General features: G+C 39.4%; 1 protein-coding gene across 1 annotated transcript in view; it reads right to left on the bottom strand.

The window, feature by feature from the left end:
* ARHGAP42 (Rho GTPase activating protein 42) overlaps nucleotides 1-18,677 on the bottom strand; it is a 297,832-nt gene that overhangs the window by 57,051 nt on the left and 222,104 nt on the right. Inside the window, exons 8-12 of the mRNA XM_054015601.1 lie at nucleotides 15,883-16,012; nucleotides 13,042-13,142; nucleotides 6,820-6,929; nucleotides 2,055-2,133; nucleotides 1,086-1,125 (exon numbers count right to left, since the gene is read on the bottom strand). Coding sequence (XP_053871576.1) covers nucleotides 1,086-1,125; nucleotides 2,055-2,133; nucleotides 6,820-6,929; nucleotides 13,042-13,142; nucleotides 15,883-16,012 — 460 coding nt within the window. The remainder of the gene's footprint in view (nucleotides 1-1,085; nucleotides 1,126-2,054; nucleotides 2,134-6,819; nucleotides 6,930-13,041; nucleotides 13,143-15,882; nucleotides 16,013-18,677) is intronic.

An 18,677-nucleotide genomic window follows, 5' to 3' on the forward strand; every position in this document is an offset into this window, starting at 1 on the left:
GAGAATGAAGAGGTATGTGGAAGTGGTTCTTGCAGAACAGGCTGGATTTAGACCAAGATGAAGTATAATAGATCAGTTATGTGTGATAAGACAGATATCAGAGAAGTATACAAAACACAACTGAACCTGTTACAACAACTTTATAAACCTCAAACGCACTTTTGAGAGCAGTTAGCAGAAAGTTATGAGACTGTATGGCATCCCCAAAAAATCAGTCAAGCAGATAGAAAACATCTACAGCAAGGCAATGAGTGCGGTGAGAGTAAACAAGATGCTGACAGAATGACTCAGGAGTAAGACAAGGAGGCATGCTATTGCCCGATTATTTCAGCTTGGTACTGGAAACAGCAATGGCTACATGATTGAGAGATGAAACGGGAGGAGTCAGGTTATGTTACAGGATGTGTAGGATAAACCCAGTGAAAAATGACATACAAAAGGTTTAAATATGAATGAAACCGTGAAGCTGGTACAAGATAGAAAGTGTTGGACAGACTTCATTTGGCTCCATTGTTATTACTGAGCTGACGGATGGGAAACAAAGAATAATAATAATGTGTGTGCGTGTGTGATACCTGCACAGACGCACATAAAATATAATGGAGTAACTGCATGATAACATAATGTTTGCCCAGCACCACAATAAAAGCCATAATATTCCTAAGTCTGAAGACCATAAACAAGTTATCAGCTGCAGGGATATTATTACGTCAGGGTGCAGGTGGTCCATTTGATTTTATATATACATTTATATATAGAACTATGAATACATCTATAGCTATCTAGAGTGACATTATACATAGTGTACTGTTTTGGAACCACATTAGCCAGAAGCATGATTTATTTTATTTTCTCCCAATTTATATTTGATTATAATACAAACATTGAAGACTTTTTCACACCTGATGTAACTGACCCTTGAGACAGGATGTACTTTTTTGCAAGTTGACAGAAAAGAGTAACTCTTGACAATACATGAAAATATAATAATGTAATTTGCAACCCTAATATGCCTGAAAACAAGGACATTATACTGTAGGAATCCAGGTATATTTAATAATTTTACATAATTAAAAAAAACTTACTTTCTTCCTTCTTGCTAATAATGGCTGGTAAAGTGTAAATCTGAAAAAAGAAAACATTGCAATATGAACATTTGTGACTTCCAGGTCAGTTAAGAGCTCTCAAGCCACTGCAAACACATTTTGCATTAGCATGTTGCATTGGGCAAGCCTTGCTCCTGCCATTTCTTTACTATGCAGTCATTGTAAATGAGCTTAACAAGCATAAAACTTAAAATGCTGCCTCTAGTAGGCAGTCTCTCTTATGAGAGTTCAGTTCAACTACATTGGGTAGCTGAAAGATGATAGTGAGTAGCCAGAATTGTAGAGTCTGTATTGTTATATGTGAACCCTGTTTACTCTCAGCCCTAACTCCTTGGTTGGACCTGTTCAGTGAGACCAGATGCCATCTAGCTCATAATTCTGAACAATCATCTTCTCCCTTTTGGGTCTACATGTGGAGCTGTGCCATTGTATTCAATGGAAATCTCAAGTGTAGATTAATGGCAGGATGAAATCTCAGCTTCTCTCATCAACACCTACCAGCCTCCATCACAGTTTCTTTTCTCTGCAGCACCTTTAAAGGTGGCGATACTGCTGCTCTAAGGCCTCACCCTTAAGATGACTTGCTCTCAAATTCACAAATTGTGCCTGTGCACATGTATCCTGTATGCCAACGAAATATGATGTTGGCCGGACTGTCAATATCCCAACTAACATAAGTGACTCAATGTGTGACTACAGATTGAGATATACTATTTTTTCTGTTTCATTATTAATATAATGATTATCTTATCATTCGTGTTTATTTTACCATTGTTTTGTCCATAAAGCTTGCGAAATACCGTTTGCACGTATGCATTGTGTCGTAAAAGTTTATGTAAACTGTTTCTCCATGTTTGAGATATTTTGAGATGTACAGCAATTTGTTCTTTTCACTTCTGTATACAAGAAATCTGAACTCATAATAAATAATATAACAAATTTCCTTACTGGTTCCTTTCCATCCATAGCTTCCAGCCAAAGTTTCCTGTTGGACTCTGAAAAAGCCTGAAGTGTTATGATCCCATGTCTATTAAAACAAAATATATATTATTTAAACATATTAATTATTTTTCCAACCAATGATATTTAAGATCATTTTAACAGGAAATGTGATCTAGTCTAAACATAATTATTTACTTTTTTGTAGTGCTAGGCATGTATCTTGACCTTTCTGTGTCTGTTTTTTATCTCTGTGAAACTGGGATAATAAAACTTACTCTATCACAAGGGAATATAAGACTTCATTAGTTAACATTTGAGAATCTCAGATGAAATGTGGTATCAAAGTGTAACTATGAATTGTTTATACAGCTGATAAAAATAAAATTAGTTCAGTAGACGTGCCTACTTAACTAATGGAAGGGGCTCTGTAGAAATGGGGTTTATTAGTGATACAAAAGCGCATACACCTACTAAAAACTCAGTGTAAATATTACTTATATATATAGTCAGCTGTATAAACAATTCATAGTTCCGGATCTAAGTCTGCATCAGTGAGCTACTTTAAAAGTGATGGCAGTCCAAAACCTGGCAAACATGGAGCGTCAAAGAAAAGCCCCTTGAAGAAGCTTTGCTCTCACCTGTCTAGGACCTATCTATTCAAAACTTTTGACACCTTGTTTGAACCCACAGTTTTCCTTTGCCAAATACAGAAATAAAAGATACTAAATTTATACTAATTATCCCCCCGAGTACTCTCACCACTTAATTATAACATTTTTCATGAAGGACATTGAAGAATATGAAAATACAGATATACACAAACAGAGCTCCACGATACTGAAGAAGAAATGAAAAGCCTGCCTCATTAAATCAATATTGGATGTTATTCTACAAATGATGTGCTATCTCAACCATGAGATAGCAAGAAGCTACTGGGTGAAATTCTACAGCCTGCATTATGCAAGAGGTCAGATTAGATGATCACAATGTTCTCCAATAGCTTTAAAATCTGTGCATCTCTACACATCATATATATTTAAATTGTAAAGCGTAAGTTATAGAGTCAAACCAAAACAGGGATGGGGAGGGGGATACATATAAAGAGTCCTCCCATTGAAATTAGGAAGGTCATGTCATTTGATAAACATTTTCTACCCACACACAATGTTTCATAAAACATTTTAAACTAGGGGAGGAGGGATAGCTCAGTGGTTTGAGCTCTGGCCTGCTAAACCCAGGTTGTGAGTTCATTCCTTGAGAGGGCCATTTAGGGATCTGGAGGAAAGGAAAGGACAGGACAGTGTGGCCTGAAAGGCCTCTGGTGTGGATGGCATACCAAGTGCCTCTGCTGCTTTCCAGGGTGGCAGGTGGGTCTTGAAGTAGGCTCAACAGGAGTCGGAGCCTGGCCACCATCTGGAGGGGAAGAGCTGCCCCATGCAGGTCTTTGCTCTCCACCAGTTCTCTCTTTCCCTTCATGGGAAAAGTGCATGGGCCAACTCCATAAGGAATGCTCTGAGATCAATGTCACACTCCTTCTTGGTCTGCAGCCTGAAGCTCTTGCAAATGCAACACTTGTCACTCATGTGGTTTCCCCTAAACACGTCAGGCAGCTTCTATGGGGATCATTGACTAGCACAGGTTTTTTGCAACAGTCACAAGCTTTGAAGCCTGTTGATGAGGGCATGCCCCGTCCCTAGGTTGAGTCCCATACAGGACTAACTATTCCTAGCTTAACACTAAGGGAACTATTAACTATACAACATTAAACAACTATATACAACAAATTCACTACTAGATACAGTAGAGATAGGAAAGCTTGTCAAAGCAAGGAGACATTCCAGCACTATCACTGGCGGTAAGAAGGAACTGGGAGGGGGGAGCTGGTGACACCCCTTATACTGGCTGCAATACAAGTGACTATTAGAAGAACTTCTTATAAAAATCTGAGCTGAAAACTGTTGAGAACAACATCTAAGTAAAATTTAAATTGTTTCATTTAGATGTGTTGCTTCCTGATAACAGTTTGAAAGTTTTCATATCAGATTGTTTCTTTCTTTTAGTGCAGTGGTTTTCAATCTTTTTTCCTAAAAAATTTCAAATGGAGGTGTGGTCCTCTTTGGGAATCTTAGACAGTCTGCGGACTCCAGGGGTCCCAGGACCATAGGTTGAAAACCACTGATTTAGTGAGATGTTCACTTCAGTCTATGTTGTCTTATCAGCACTTGCAACATCTCCATATAGATTCTGAGTACTAGGTGGGAGAGGATTGAGTCTCATGAGATGAGAGGTTTGGAGGTGGAGGAGGAGTTGCTCATAACAGTGCTTTCCAGGTCTTTAAAGATTTTGTTGTACCTTATAAACTGTATGAGTAAATAATTATTCAATGAAGGCCAAACCCTGCAAGTTACCGAATGTCCTTCCTCTCTGACTGAAATTGATCACTGTTGAGGATACTCAACAATTCTCAGGATTACATCTAAAAAAAACTTAAGCCTAATCTTTAAAATCAGTACGCATTAATTTAAAGTCAGTCATTAGCAACTTTATATTCTTCCCAATTCCCCTATGTTTTAATAGTGTATAAATTAAAAAACATGAAACAGCAAGAAAGTATTTTATCATTACAAATATATTTGACATCACAGTCTCCCTTTCACAGAGGAAGCCAAGTTTAAATTTATGTCATCCAGAAGTGATTAGTGCCACTCTTTGCATATGGGCTGCCTGCCAACTGATCATTTCTCAGTATCATGTTGACCAGAACTTTTTATCTCCTCTGCTGACTCACACAAACCTCCACTGGTTTCCTGTTAAATATGGAACCAATTTCAAACCTTGACTTCTTGTCAGTCTCTGAAAGGTCTGTCTCCTCTCATAACAGTATTTTAAGCAACCTTGTGAACTAGTGTGCTTTCAACTTTTTTGTCTAAATTTTCAGAAAACATTTAGATGTAAGCTCTCTGTATTTTAACTTGTTAAAGCAAATCAAAATAAACAAGACTTAAACCAAGTTAAAATTAACAAGTTTTATTCCAAAAGTGTATAACTCCATTTAAAGAGAACTGAAAGAATTTAAGATCTTTCTAAAAATCTAAGGACAAAACTCACTTTTTAACTATCTTACAGTAGCAATACCATCATTTTGTCTGATAAAGTTAGTTTTGATATATTTTGATCTTTGAATTTGAACCACTCTCTGATTTTGGTTTTCCAAAACAAAATTGTAACCTATGTGGTTTTTTTTTTGTTTTTTTTTTAACAAAACCAGAACAAGAACAACCCAGTTTTGCCCATATTTCTGAAATTAAAGGGCACCAAATATCAAGTAATTTATCCCAACATATCCACACCCCAAATTTGTAGTGCTAATGACTGCATGTTACCTATTAATATAGGACTTCAGATTACAGGTATATTTATCTTTCACAAGCACAAAATTCACCACAAAATTAACATGTGATAAAATAGTGACACTTCTGCATAATACATTACTATTATTATTGTAGTCACAAAATATTTCTCAGAGAAAGATTAGGAAAGATTTATATAAATAGTGTGAATTTACTAATTCTGTTTATTTCACCATGATTCAAGGCAGATGTTTATCCACCTTTTCTCTCATGCCCACTAGCCTGAAATTCTTAAAAAAGAACAAATATTACTTTCACTGAGTATTTGCATTCCCCCCCAAATGCTGTAAAACTGTTCCTATTCATTTCATACAATTAAATATTTCCAGTAGTACCTGGAAAAAAACTTGTACAGCTATTTCAGCATATGGGAAAAAATAAACTTTCTTAACTTTAACTTTAATAGGTAGAAATATATTTAACTTCCACATAATTCACATATAACTAGAAATTGTGGAACAACCAATTTGGGAGAAACATGGAGTGTATGTGTGAGAGAGAGAGAGAGCACATTTTTTTAGATATTTACCACATGGGCCAAAATTCTAAAATTAGCCTCCTTAATAGAATCATAGAACTCAAGGTAGGACTAAGTATTATCGATACCATCCCTGACAAGTGTTTGTCCAACCTGCTCTTAAAAATCCCCAATGAGGGAGATTCCACAACCTCCCTAGGCAATTTATTCCACTACTTGAAAACTGTTATGTCCCCTCTCAGTCTTCTCTTCTCCAGACTAAACAAACCCATTTTTTCCCAATCTTCCCTCATAAGTCATGTTTTCTAGACCTTTAATCATTTTTGTTGCTCTTCTCTGGACTTTCTCCAATTTGCCCATATCTTTCCTGAAATGTGGTGCCCAGAACTGGACACAATACTCCAGTTGAGGCCTAATCAGCGCGGAGTAGAGCGGAAGAATTACTTCTCGTATCTTGCTTACAATACTCCTGCTAATACATTCCAAAATGATGATTGTTTTTTTTTGCAACAGTGTTACACTGTTGAATCATATTTAGCTTGTGATCCACTATGACCCCCAGACACCTTTCTGTAGTACTCCTTCCTAGGCAGTCATTTTCCATTTTGTATGCGTGCAACTGATTGTTCCTTCCTAAATGGAGTATTGCACTATAAGTTTATTAATTGAACTATAAGTTTTCCAAAAAACAGATATGGTTAATTGTGCATGGATAATACACACATGTAGTGTTATTTGTTTTGTGGTCAGAAAAATAGGTTCTGAGCAATTAGGAGCACACATTTGAAAGTTTGGCCTTATACGCTCATAGTTCTTATGTAAATACATTTACATACACTTTATTAAATAATTAATAATGTTCTTAAAAAAAAGAACCTCAAACCTTTCAGATACTTCAATATCAAAACAGAAACGTTTGTCAATTGAATCAGTCTTTCTCCGGATGCAGGATTTTAGCTTGAATATTTCTGGTGAGCTTGTGACAAGGCCATTCTGTAAGACATACAAAAAAAAAGAAAATCAGCACGCAGAGATTACATTGCGAACAGTGGGCTACAGAGCGAACAGGGGCGTCTAACAGGGAGTTTCGAGCGGGAGTTCGGAAGGGGAACCGGTAGGGGGCAAGGTACATTTGCCATTCTTTAAAACCTTTAAACTAAACTATAATAAAAACTCCTTGATTTAAACAAAACCCCTCTCATTGACCTAGGTAGCTGTAGGAGAGAATGCAGGCAGAAGCCCAGCAGCAGAGTGGGGGCTATCCTGTTTATTGCGCTCAGTGTAGCATGTATGATTACCTGCCCTGTGGGCGGGTGGCGTATGTGTGCATTCAGTGCAAGGAGCTCCTGGCCCTCAGAGACCGCATATGGGGTTTGGAGGCCAGGGTGGCAGAACTGGAGGAGCTAAGGAAGGCAGAGAGGTATGTTGATGAGGCTTTCCGGGACACTGTAGAATTGTCTCACTTCCGGTCAGACAGCCCCTGCACTGTTAAGAGGATGAAAGGCTCAGGGAAGGAGAACAATCAACAGGAGCAGAGGGAACCTTCCCATAGTTGGGACCCTCCTTCCAGATGATGTTGGGGTATCCTCTCGCACTGAGGTTACCTCTCCGGGGGAGGGAACTCCAGTCATTAGTTAAAGGCAGGTGTTAGTAATGGGAGATTCGATCATTAGAAACATAGATAGCTGGGTTTGTGATGACCGGGAGAACCATATGGTGACTTCCCTGCCTGGTGCGAAGGTTGCAGATCTCTCGAGGCATCTAGATAGACTTATGTGTAGTGCTGGGGAGGAGCCGGTGATCGTGGTACATGTAGGTACCAATGACATGAGGAAGGGTAGGAGAGACATCCTGGAGGCCAAATTTAGGCTGCTAGGGAAGAGGCTGAAATCCAGGACCCTTATGGTGGCATTCTCAGAAATGCTCCCAGTTCCATGCGCTGGGCCAGGTAGACAGGCAGCGCTTCAGAGTCTCAATACGTGGATGAGACGATGGTGTAGAGAGGAGGGGTTTAGATTTATTAGGAACTGAGGAAACTTTTGGGATAGGGGAAGTCTATACAGGAAAGATTGGCTCCACCTAAACCAAAGTGGAACCAGACTGCTGGCACTTAACATTAAAAAGGTTGCAGAGCAGTTTTTAAACTAAGAGATGGGGGAAAGCCAATTGCTGCAGAGGAGCATGTGGATCGGACAGAGACTTCTCTTAGGGGAGAGTCTATTGATAAAGATTCTCTAGGTTTTAGTCAGGAGGAGAGGATAGAAGAGGATAAAGTATGGGCCAGATGAGAGAAGAAACATTCACATAAAAAAGAATCTGACACATCAGAAAAAGGCAGACAAATAAACGGTGACAAGTTTTTTAAGTGCTTGTACACAAATGCTAGAAGTCTAAATAATAAGATGGGTGAACTAAAGTTCCTCGTGTTAAAGGAGGATATTGATATACTAGGCATCACAGAAACCTGGTGGAGTGAGGACAATCAATGGGACACAATCATTCCAGGGTACAAAATATATCAGAAGGACAGAACAGGTCATGCAGGGTGGGGAGGGGAAGGAGTGGCACTATATGTGAATGAAAATGTAGAATCAAATGAAGTAAAAATCTTAAATGAATTCACATGTTCCATAGAATCTCTATGGATAGTAATTCCATGCTCTAATAAGAATATAAGAGTAGGGATCAATTATCGACCACCTGACCAGGACAGTGATAGGGACGATGAAATGCTAAGGGAGATTAGAGAGGCTATCAAAATAAAGAACTCAATAATAGTGGGGGATTTCAATGATCCCCATATTGACTGGGTACATGTCACCTCAGGACGAAATGCAGAGACAAAATTTCTCGATACTTTACATGACTGCTTCTTGGAGCAGCTGGTACAGGAACCCACAAGGCGAGAGGCAATTCTCGATTTAGTCCTGAGTGGAGCGCAGGATCTGGTCCGAGAGGTAACTATAACAGGACCGCTTGGAAATAGTGACCATAATATAACAACATTTAACATTTCTGTGGTGGGAAGAACACTTCAGCAGCCCAACACTGTGGCATTTCATTTCAGAAAGGGGAACTTGCAAAAATGAGGGGGTTAGTTAAACAGAAATTAAAAAGTACAGTGACTAGAGTGAAATCCCTGCAAGCTGCATGGACACTTTTCAAAGACACCAGAATAGGGGCCACACTTAAATGTATACCCCAAATTAAAAAAAACACAGTAAAAGAACTAAAAAAGAGCCACTGTGGTTTAACAGCAATGTAAAAGAAGCAGTGAGCGATAAAAAGGCATCTTTTAAAAAGTGGAAGTCAAATCCTAGTGAGGTAAATAGTAAGGAGCATAAACACTGCCAAATTAAGTGTAAAAATGTAATAAGAAAAGCCAAAAAGAAGTTAGAAAAACAGCTAGCCAAAAACTCAAAAGGTAATAACAAAATGTTTTTTAAGTACATCAGAAGCAGGAAGGCTGCTAAACAACCAGTGGGGCCCCTGAACGATCGAGATACAAATGGAGCACTTAAAGATGATAAAGTCATTGTGGAGAAACTCAATTAATTCTTTGCTTCAGTCTTCACAGTTGAGGATGTTAGGGGGATTCCCAAACCTGAGCCGTCCTTTGTAGGTGACAAATCTGAGGAATTGTCACAGATTGAAGTGTCACTAGGGGAGGTTTTGGAATTAACTGATAAACTTAACAGTAACAAGTCACCGGGACCAGATGGCATTCACCCAAGAGATCTGAAAGAACTCAAATGTGAAATTGCGGAACTATTAACTATGGTTTGTGTGATAGACCCAGACTAGTGGGGTACAGGAGTCTGGTAGAGGGCAAATATACTGGTCACTGGATGAGTAGTTTTCTGTTCCCTGAGTGACCAGAGCAGGGGCTGCACTAGAGTAATCAGGAACCTGCTAGAACCAGTTAAGGCAGGCAGGCTAATTAGGACACCTGGAGCCAATTAAGAAGAAGCTTCTAGAATCAATTAAGGCAGGTTAATCAGGGTACCTGGGTTTTAAAAAGGAGCTCACCCCAGTTTGGGGTGGGAAGTGTGAGGAGCTGGGAGCAAGAGGTGCAAGGAGCTGAGAATGAGAGGGTGTGCTGCTGGAGGACTGAGGAGCACAAGCGTCATCAGACACCAGGAGGAAGGTCCTGTGGTGAGACTAAGGAAGGTGTTTGGAGGAGGCTATGGGGAAGTAACCCAGGGAGTTGTAGCTGTCATGCAGCTGTTGCAGGAGGCACTATAGACACCTGCAGTCCACAGGTCCCTGGGCTGGAACCCAGAGTAGAGGGCGGGCCCTGGGTTCCCCCCAAATCTCCCAATTGACCTGAACTGTGGGTTCTTGCAGAGGGGAAGGTCTCTGGGCTGTTCCCCAACCCACATGATGAATCTCTGAGGCAAGAAAATCTGCCAATAAGCGCAGGACCCACCAAGATAGAGGAGGATCTTTGTCACATTTGTAACCTGTCCTTTAAATCAGCTTCTGTACCCAATGACTGGAAGATAGCTAATATTTAAAAAGGTCTCTAGAGGTGATCCCGACAATTACAGATTGGTAAGTCTAATGTCAGTACCGGGCAAATAAGTTGAAACAATAGTAAAGAATAAAATTGTCAGACACATAGAAGAACACAAATTCTTGGGCAAAAATCAACATGGTTTCTGTCTTACTAATCTATTAGAGTTCTTTGAAGGGGTCAACAAACATGTGGACAAGGGGGATCCAGTGGACATAGTGTACTTAGATTTCCAGAAAGCCTTTAACAAGGTCCCTCACCAAAGAGTCTTATGTAAATTAAGTTGTCATGGGATAAGAGGGAAGATCCTTTCATGGACTGAGAATTGGTTAAAAGACAGGGAACAAAGGGTAGGAATAAATGGTAAACTCTCAGAATGGAGAGGGGTAATGAGTGGTGTTCCCCAAGGGTCAGTCCTAGGACCAATCCTATTCAATTTATTCATAAATGATCTGGAGAAAGGGGTAAACAGTGAGGTGGCAAAGTTTGCAGATGGAACTAAACTGCTCAAGATAGTTAAGACCAAAGCAGACTGTGAAGAACTTCAAAAAGATCTCACAAAACTAAGTGATTTGGCAACAAAATGGCAAATGAAATTTAATGTGGATAAATGTAAAGTAATGCACATTGGAAAAAATAACCCCAACTATACATACAATATGATGGGGGCTAATTTAGCTACAACTAATCAGGAAAGAGATCTTGGAGTCATCATGGATAGTTCTCTGAAGACGTCCATGCAGTATGCAGCGGCAGTGAGCAGCAGCAGCCAAAAAAGCAAACAGGATGTTAGGAATCATTAAAAAAGGGATAGAGAATAAGACGGAGAATATCTTATTGCCCTTATATAAATAAATAGTATGCCCACCTCTCGAATACTGCGTACAGATGTGGTCTCCTCATCTCAAAAAAGATATACTGGCATTAGAAAAGGTTCAGAGAAGGGCAACTAAAATGATTAGGGGTTTGGAACGGGTCCCATATGAGGAGAGATTAAAGAGATGACTTTTCAGCTTGGAAAAGGGGGGATATGTTAGAGGTATATAAAATCACAAGTGGTGTGGCGAAAGTGAATAAGGAAAAGTTATTTACTTGTTCCCATAATAGAAGAAATAGGGGCCACCAAATGAAATTAATGGGCAGCAGGTTTAAAACAAATAAAAGGAAGTTATTCTTCACACAGCGCACAGTCAACCTATGGAACTCCTTGCCTGAGGAGGTTGTGAAGGCTAGGACTATAACAGGGTTTAAAAGAGAACTAGATACATTCATGGAGGTTAAGTCCATTAATGGCTATTAGCCAGGATGGGTAAGGAATGGCATCCCTAGCCTCTGTTTGTCAGAGGGTGGAGATGGATGGCAGGAGAGGTCACTTGATCATTACCTGTTAGGTTCACTCCCTCTGGAGGGAGCACCTGGCATTGGCCACTATCAGTAGACATGATACTGGGCTGGATGGACCTTTTGTCTGACCCAGTATGGTCATTCTTATGTGATTGATATCATAGAATAGAATATCAGGGTTGGAAGGGTCTTTGGGAGGTCATCTAGTCCAACCTCCCGCTCAAAGCAGGACCAATCCCCAGACAGATTTTTGCCCCAAATTACCCCCTCAAGGATTGAACTCACAACCCTGAGTTTATCAGGCCAATGCTCAAACCACTGAGCTAGTCCTCCCCCATTAAGGTCCTCTGAATATTTACACACAAGCGCAAACCTGTCTTACTCTGCTTAAATTTAAGCATGTGTATAATTGCTTGCAGGGCTTAAAATTATACAAGCATATTATACAATCATTTTTATCTCTGTCATATATATATATATATATATATATATATATATATATATATTGTAAGAGACAACATTACTTAATGTACTTTCTCACATCATTGTTTACCATTGTTCAGACAGTTCAACATAATATATTTAATAAAATGTCTAATTATGAAAGTTTGCTTTGAAAACTCTCTCTCTCTCTAAGTAAAACTATTGGTATTTATCAAGTCTGAAAATGGCTCAGTATCTACATACACCTCTACCCCAATATAACCCGACCCGATATAACATGAATTTGGATATAATATGGTAAAGCAGTGCTCCGGGGGGGCAGTGCTCCGGTGAATCAAAGCAAGTTCAATATAACGCGTTTTCACCTAGAACACGGTAAGATTTTTTTGGCTACCAAGGACAGCGTTATATCGAGGTAGAGGTGTATTTATATCTGATATGATTAAATGTCAATCAACTTTTAAGCAATAAAAATGAGGATGTCTAACTCATATTGTAGTTTTCTTACAAGTTCAGAGATACCACAGAAATTGTATTGTATTTAGCATGTATGGTATTTAGCATGTAAATGAGTTATAGAAAAAGTAGATATTTTCATTTTAAATACTTAATATGACCTTTATTTTTTTCATAAGTAAACTCATTTGTTAATCATTTTGTTGATCCATGACAGAGGGCATTTTGTTTATCCTAACTTGCCTAATATAATATTTTTTCCTCATAAATACATTGAGTAGACAATATAAAATACAAAGCTGAATCTCATGTGTATACTAAGAGATATGTCAAGATACTACTCACCACTTTCCCACCAGACTTTGTTTCAGCTGCACTCATTGTAAATGTTTTTGTCCCTTTATCGTAAGTACAGTAATGTTTTACCCAGGTAAATCCAAGGGGTCCTAGATGAAAGAAATGTAACAATTTTTTTTTAAATCTCGGACATTTTACCACAATTTTATCATGTTGTCTCTCATTTGTAGTTCACAGGCAAATATTAAGCTGAGTCAGCAGCAAATCAAAGAGAAAAAAAAAGTTGTCTGTTTTACTTCTGAAATATAAATACATTCTTATGGTGCTTTCACCACATTTTTTATGCTGGCAGCATTTTCACCAACTCTCAAGTTATATCAGAAGGGGAAAATTTTTCAAATCATTTTAAGGCACCTAAAGAAGGTCTGATATTGAAAAGTGCAGAGCACCTGCAAGCTCTCATTCATGTCGACTGTAGTTGGAGATGTTTAGCATCTCTGAAAATCAGGCCACTTGTGTTTGAGTGGGTAAGTACGTCTTTACGGAGGCAAATACTTGGCACCCAGCTTTGAACATTTTAGCTCACACATGCCTGATTTGTGACATTATACTTGTTATTTATAACCCATTGTCCAAGTGAATACAATCCATTTTAAATCCAATTTTATTCTTTCCTGGCATAGTCTACAAATATTATCAAAACTTTGTTCTGAGGGATATCTAGTGCTCCTTTCCTCCAACCAATACTCACCATGCTATTTCCACAATATATTGTTATAGCATTTTACAAATTTGCTTTTTGGGAGAAATGAAATACCTCATTGTTTCATAGCCCAACGGTATCTTTAACCTCTTGTGTGGTACTAGCAATAAACATGTATAATATTACATTCAGGAATGGCAAATATTAACCAACCAACTTTTGGACAGCATACATAACTGGTTGTGGGAAGCTAAAGCCAGCATGATAAGGAAATAAACAATTAGCACCTTCATCTCTGAGACAGAGATTACAGACCTTCTGACTTTTCCCCAAAATAAACTAATGATCAAATCCTTTTTCAGTGAGAGGATGTCAAGTTGGCCTCTCACCATTTAATGAAACACTTCATGTGCCTGACATTTCACTCCTTTCTTGCTCTGCCATTAATAATGCCCAGTATAGTTTCCACTTAACACTGGTTTTTATTATTATTATTATTCAATGAAACTGTACATGCTCTGCTCAAACCCCATCTATGCTACTGCTATTGCTGCTAAAAATCAGCAAGGTTAAATAAGAACAGAACAATGGCGCTCTCCTTTTTGCTCATATATGTTAATAGGAGTTAAGGCCAAGATTTCAGTGGGAAAGTCAATTATCTATAACACACTACAATTCCTTGAAATGGTCTTGGGAAGGCAGATATCCTCGTGACTGAATCTATACTAGTCTTTGGGTAAGACCAGGTATGATACAGGAGATTCTAATGCCAGATGCCAAGTATTTTAATGTTAGACACAGAAATTAGGAATGAATCAAAATTGGATTTGTATTCAAATAAATACCAGCATTTTATCATGATCTGTATTTGTTAGATCACCAAACTTGCATGCACACATACACATCTCAAACAAGGTCTCCCTACTTCTCCAGCTTCAGCCAGGCCCTCATCAAATAGAGCACTGCGTAGCACACAGGATTGAAATTGCTTTACTATGCGGTTATAATGAACTTGGTGCAGCTAACTCAGCCTGACCGTTTACATTTGATTAGCTCTGAACAGTGCTATTTGATACTGCAGATCACATACAGCTTTTAATCTCTCTTCTGTCCTCAGTGTTTGGTATCCAGGGCTGTTCACTCTTTTAGTTTGGGTCAAACTGCTCTATGGTTCATTTCATGTGGTCTCTGATTCTATTTCTCCTTCACATTGTGACGTATTGGATGACTCCTCTAAGGCTAGGTCTACACTACGGGGGGGGAAGGGAGGGTCGATCTAAGATACGCAACTTCAGCTACGTGAATAGCGTAGCTGAAGTTGCGTATTTTAGGTCAACTTACCTGGCTGTGAGGACGGTGGCGAGTCGACTGCTGCCGCTCCCCCGTCGACTCCGCTTCCGCCTCTCGCCGTGGTGTCCGGAGTTGACGGCAGAGCGATCGAATTTATCGCATCTACACTAGACGCAATAAATCGATCCCCAATAGATCGATCACTACCCGCCGATCCGGCGGGTAGTGAAGACATGCCCTAAGTGTTCTTGGTTAAGTCCATTAACTTTTTATTCTATTTGCTTAACCTCTTTGAACCCTGCTTAATTCCAGTGCCTTTTCTTATCACTTGCACATAGATGAGCTATAAATCTATACCTCTTTATCAGGGTTCTCCAGTTACCTTTGTTTTTGTATTTCATGTTGTTTCTCTCACATATCAAATTGGAAGTTATACTTTGTTTTGCTTTTAAGTCTCTACATCTTATGCTTTGTCCCCAAATGTCTCATGGATTGGACACTGGGTTACTCCCTAGAACTCCTTGATCACCCTATATCTGTGAGGATCTGCTAGAGGCACTGGGGCATTTGGGAGGCATAAGACTGCTGGCTTTCAAGAGACACAGGTGGTGGCACGGGGTCACCTGAGGCATGCGAGAGTGCTGAGAGGCCAGTCTGTCAGTTTTAAAGAGAAAGGCCTCTAACAAATCAGGATACTTTTTTTTCCAGCTTATGATTAGTTGGGGCCAGACAGCTCCTGGGAGAGTTCCCTGTGGGCCAGTCTGACCTTAAATACAAACAAATCAACAAAACAGACATGAAACCTGCCTTACAATTTACCCGGAACAATTTACTTGGCATCCCCTACGAGCTGAAATGCAATAAGGCAATCGTCAAACACAGATGTAATTACTCACGTTTCTCCTGCACATAGAGATAGCCTTCCATTGTCCACTGACTGGGTGGCTGGTAATCCTGGTTGGCAGATTTCATTCTCTGCATCAGTCTCTCTACTTCCTGCCTGGTACTTTCAAAATTATTTCGTGTCTAAGGAAAATAAAACGAGCAAAATCATACTAGTAACTTACTATTTCTGAAGTATTTAAGACTATAAGTATAGGTATTATTACTACCTCTACTACTACACTGGCATATGCTAGTACATTCACATTTAAACAAACCGGGATGCTGCTCCAAAGGAAATTGAGTTATTAACCCTAGACATACGCTATCCTCATTACTACTGTGTCAGCGGAGCACTGAAAACCTTGACTTAAACCCACAAAAGTCAAGGAAATTCAGAGTGAAGAGCAGGAGCTAGATCAGTGGCTCTCAACCTTTCCAGACTACCGTACCCCTTTCAGGAGTCTTATTTTTCTTGCGTACCCCCAAGTTTCACCTCACTTAAAAACTTACAAAAACATACATGAAAATACAAAAGTGTCACAGCACACCATTCCTAAAAATGTGCTTACCTTCTCATCTTGACAATATAATTACAAAATAAATCAAATAGAATATAAATATTGTTCTTACATTTCAGTGTGTAATATATAAAGCTGTATAAACAAGTCATTTTATGTATCAGAGGGGTAGCTGTGTTAGTCTGAATCTGTAAAAAGCAACAGAGGGTCCTGTGACACCTTTAAGACTAACAGAAGTATTGGAGCATAAGCTTTCGTGGGTGAATGCCCACTTCATCAGACGCATTTTATTAAATTTTAGTTTGTACTGGTTTTGCTAGTGCTTTTAATGTAGCCTGTTGTAAAACTAGATAAATATCTAGATGAGTTGATGTACCCCCTCGAAGATCTCTGCGTATCCCCAGAGGTAGATGTACCTCCGATTGAGAATCACTGTGCTAGACTTCACTGAAAGTACACTCAGTATCTTGCAAGATCTAGCCCTATCTGGTCAAAATATACAATCAGATATTTGCATATTTGTGAAAATTACACCTTGTTCCTGCAGCAAATTTTAAAAGGTCAGTAAAAATAATCCTAATCCTAGTACTTAACTGGTATATACTGTATTATATTTTCATGTACCGAAATTAACTAATTAATCCTCACAAGGTCCCTGTGAAGTAGGAACAGTATGTACTAAACTAAAGCTGAAATTTACTTAGCCCATGTCTGTACAGCACTTTGAAGATGTAAAGCACTGTAAATAAAGCACTGTAAGTACTGTAAAATCATGCCACTGTAATTAGAAAACAATAAGTGATTTAACTGACAAAAAAAATTAAGCCCCATACATTCATGGCTTTAAGCATTAGTATAATCACATGCAGGTTGAAGCACTCCTCTCTGAGGCAAATTGTGTTTAGCTAGGTAGCGAAGTCTAAAGAGGAAAGGTTCCTCCAAGAACTTTTAAAGAAAACTTTTTCCTAGGGAGACCAAAGGCCCAATCCAAACTCCACTGAAGTCATTGGAAGTCTGGCCATTGATTTCAATGGGCTTTGCATCACGGCCCCTGTGCCCCTGAAACCAGGAAGGACCCTGTTTTCAGTGCTCATCCATATGTCACTGCTGATGTTTTTTTTTTAAACCAAGACAGCGTTTTGTCTCAGTTCTTGTCAAACCAAGCAGAGTGGCCACCTGAAGGAAGTGGCTGGCAAGCTCATCCAGTGAAACTGGCATCAGGCTGGGTGAGAACATGTGGACTCTTCAGGACCTATCACTTCAGAAAGGGCTGTCACATATTATTGTTGTCCTTCCCTCTATCAGGTCACCCAATGAACAACCCTCTTGAGACAGCCTTCCCTCCTGCAGAAAGTGTGACTCAAGTTCAGTCTGAGACTGGGCACTGCTGTGAGTGGTGAGTCTACAGGCAGCTCAGTCGATTCAAGCTTCTGCTCAACTCCTCTACATTGCAGGTGAGTATTGGCCTGTGAAAGGGGCTATTAGAGGAAAGAACAAAAGGGGAAAAGGAGGCAGACCAAAGGATAGAGTGGATGTGATGGAGTGAACACATGTTGCAGAGGATGAAGGTGGGCTAGCAGGGCAAAAGGTAGGGAGGGAAGATGAAAGAAGCAGGAAAGAGGAAAACAAGAAGAGAGAAAACTAAAGCATTGAAAATATAAGACAAAGGAGTGGACACCATTTTTTCTCCTCCACTTCCTCGTCTCTTGAGAGCTTCTTATATGCCTCCCTGATCACCACCACACACAACTAATTCCCCCTTCTCTCTCCTGCAGGAAAACCATCTCCGTTTTCTGTTCATCACCCTTTTGCTTACATAATTTTAAGTGTCTAGCTTTCACATGTTTTGGGGGGGGGGAATCAAAAAGGTTTCTTCTTCTCGCTGCCTGACCCAGAGCTATGGCCCTGCAGATGTCATCACAAGCAATTTAAAAAAGGCATTAACAATTATTTAAACAAGAGAAAGAGGTGAATGTGTTTTTACCTAGTGGTAAAACAGGAGAAACAATTTAGCAATTCTGGTTCTCGTGGCACATTTACATAGAAGGTGTTAACACAGTCTCAATTTATTTTTTATCTATCTTTGGTCCATTAGACCCAGATTGGTGGAGATCTCCCATACTTTAAACTACTTAAGTCACTGGACTGGAGCATGGGAATTTTCTCATCCCTGAAGCAAGAGTGACCCCTTGTGCCTTTAACCAAAAGTGGCAAATATACAATTTGGAAGAAGAAAAGATTGTGAGGACTTGCGGACAGAGGGAGACTTCTGTGTGCAGACCTGTGTG

Source organism: Malaclemys terrapin, chromosome 1, assembly GCF_027887155.1.
Source record: "Malaclemys terrapin pileata isolate rMalTer1 chromosome 1, rMalTer1.hap1, whole genome shotgun sequence".
Taxonomy (NCBI): Eukaryota; Metazoa; Chordata; order Testudines; family Emydidae; genus Malaclemys; species Malaclemys terrapin.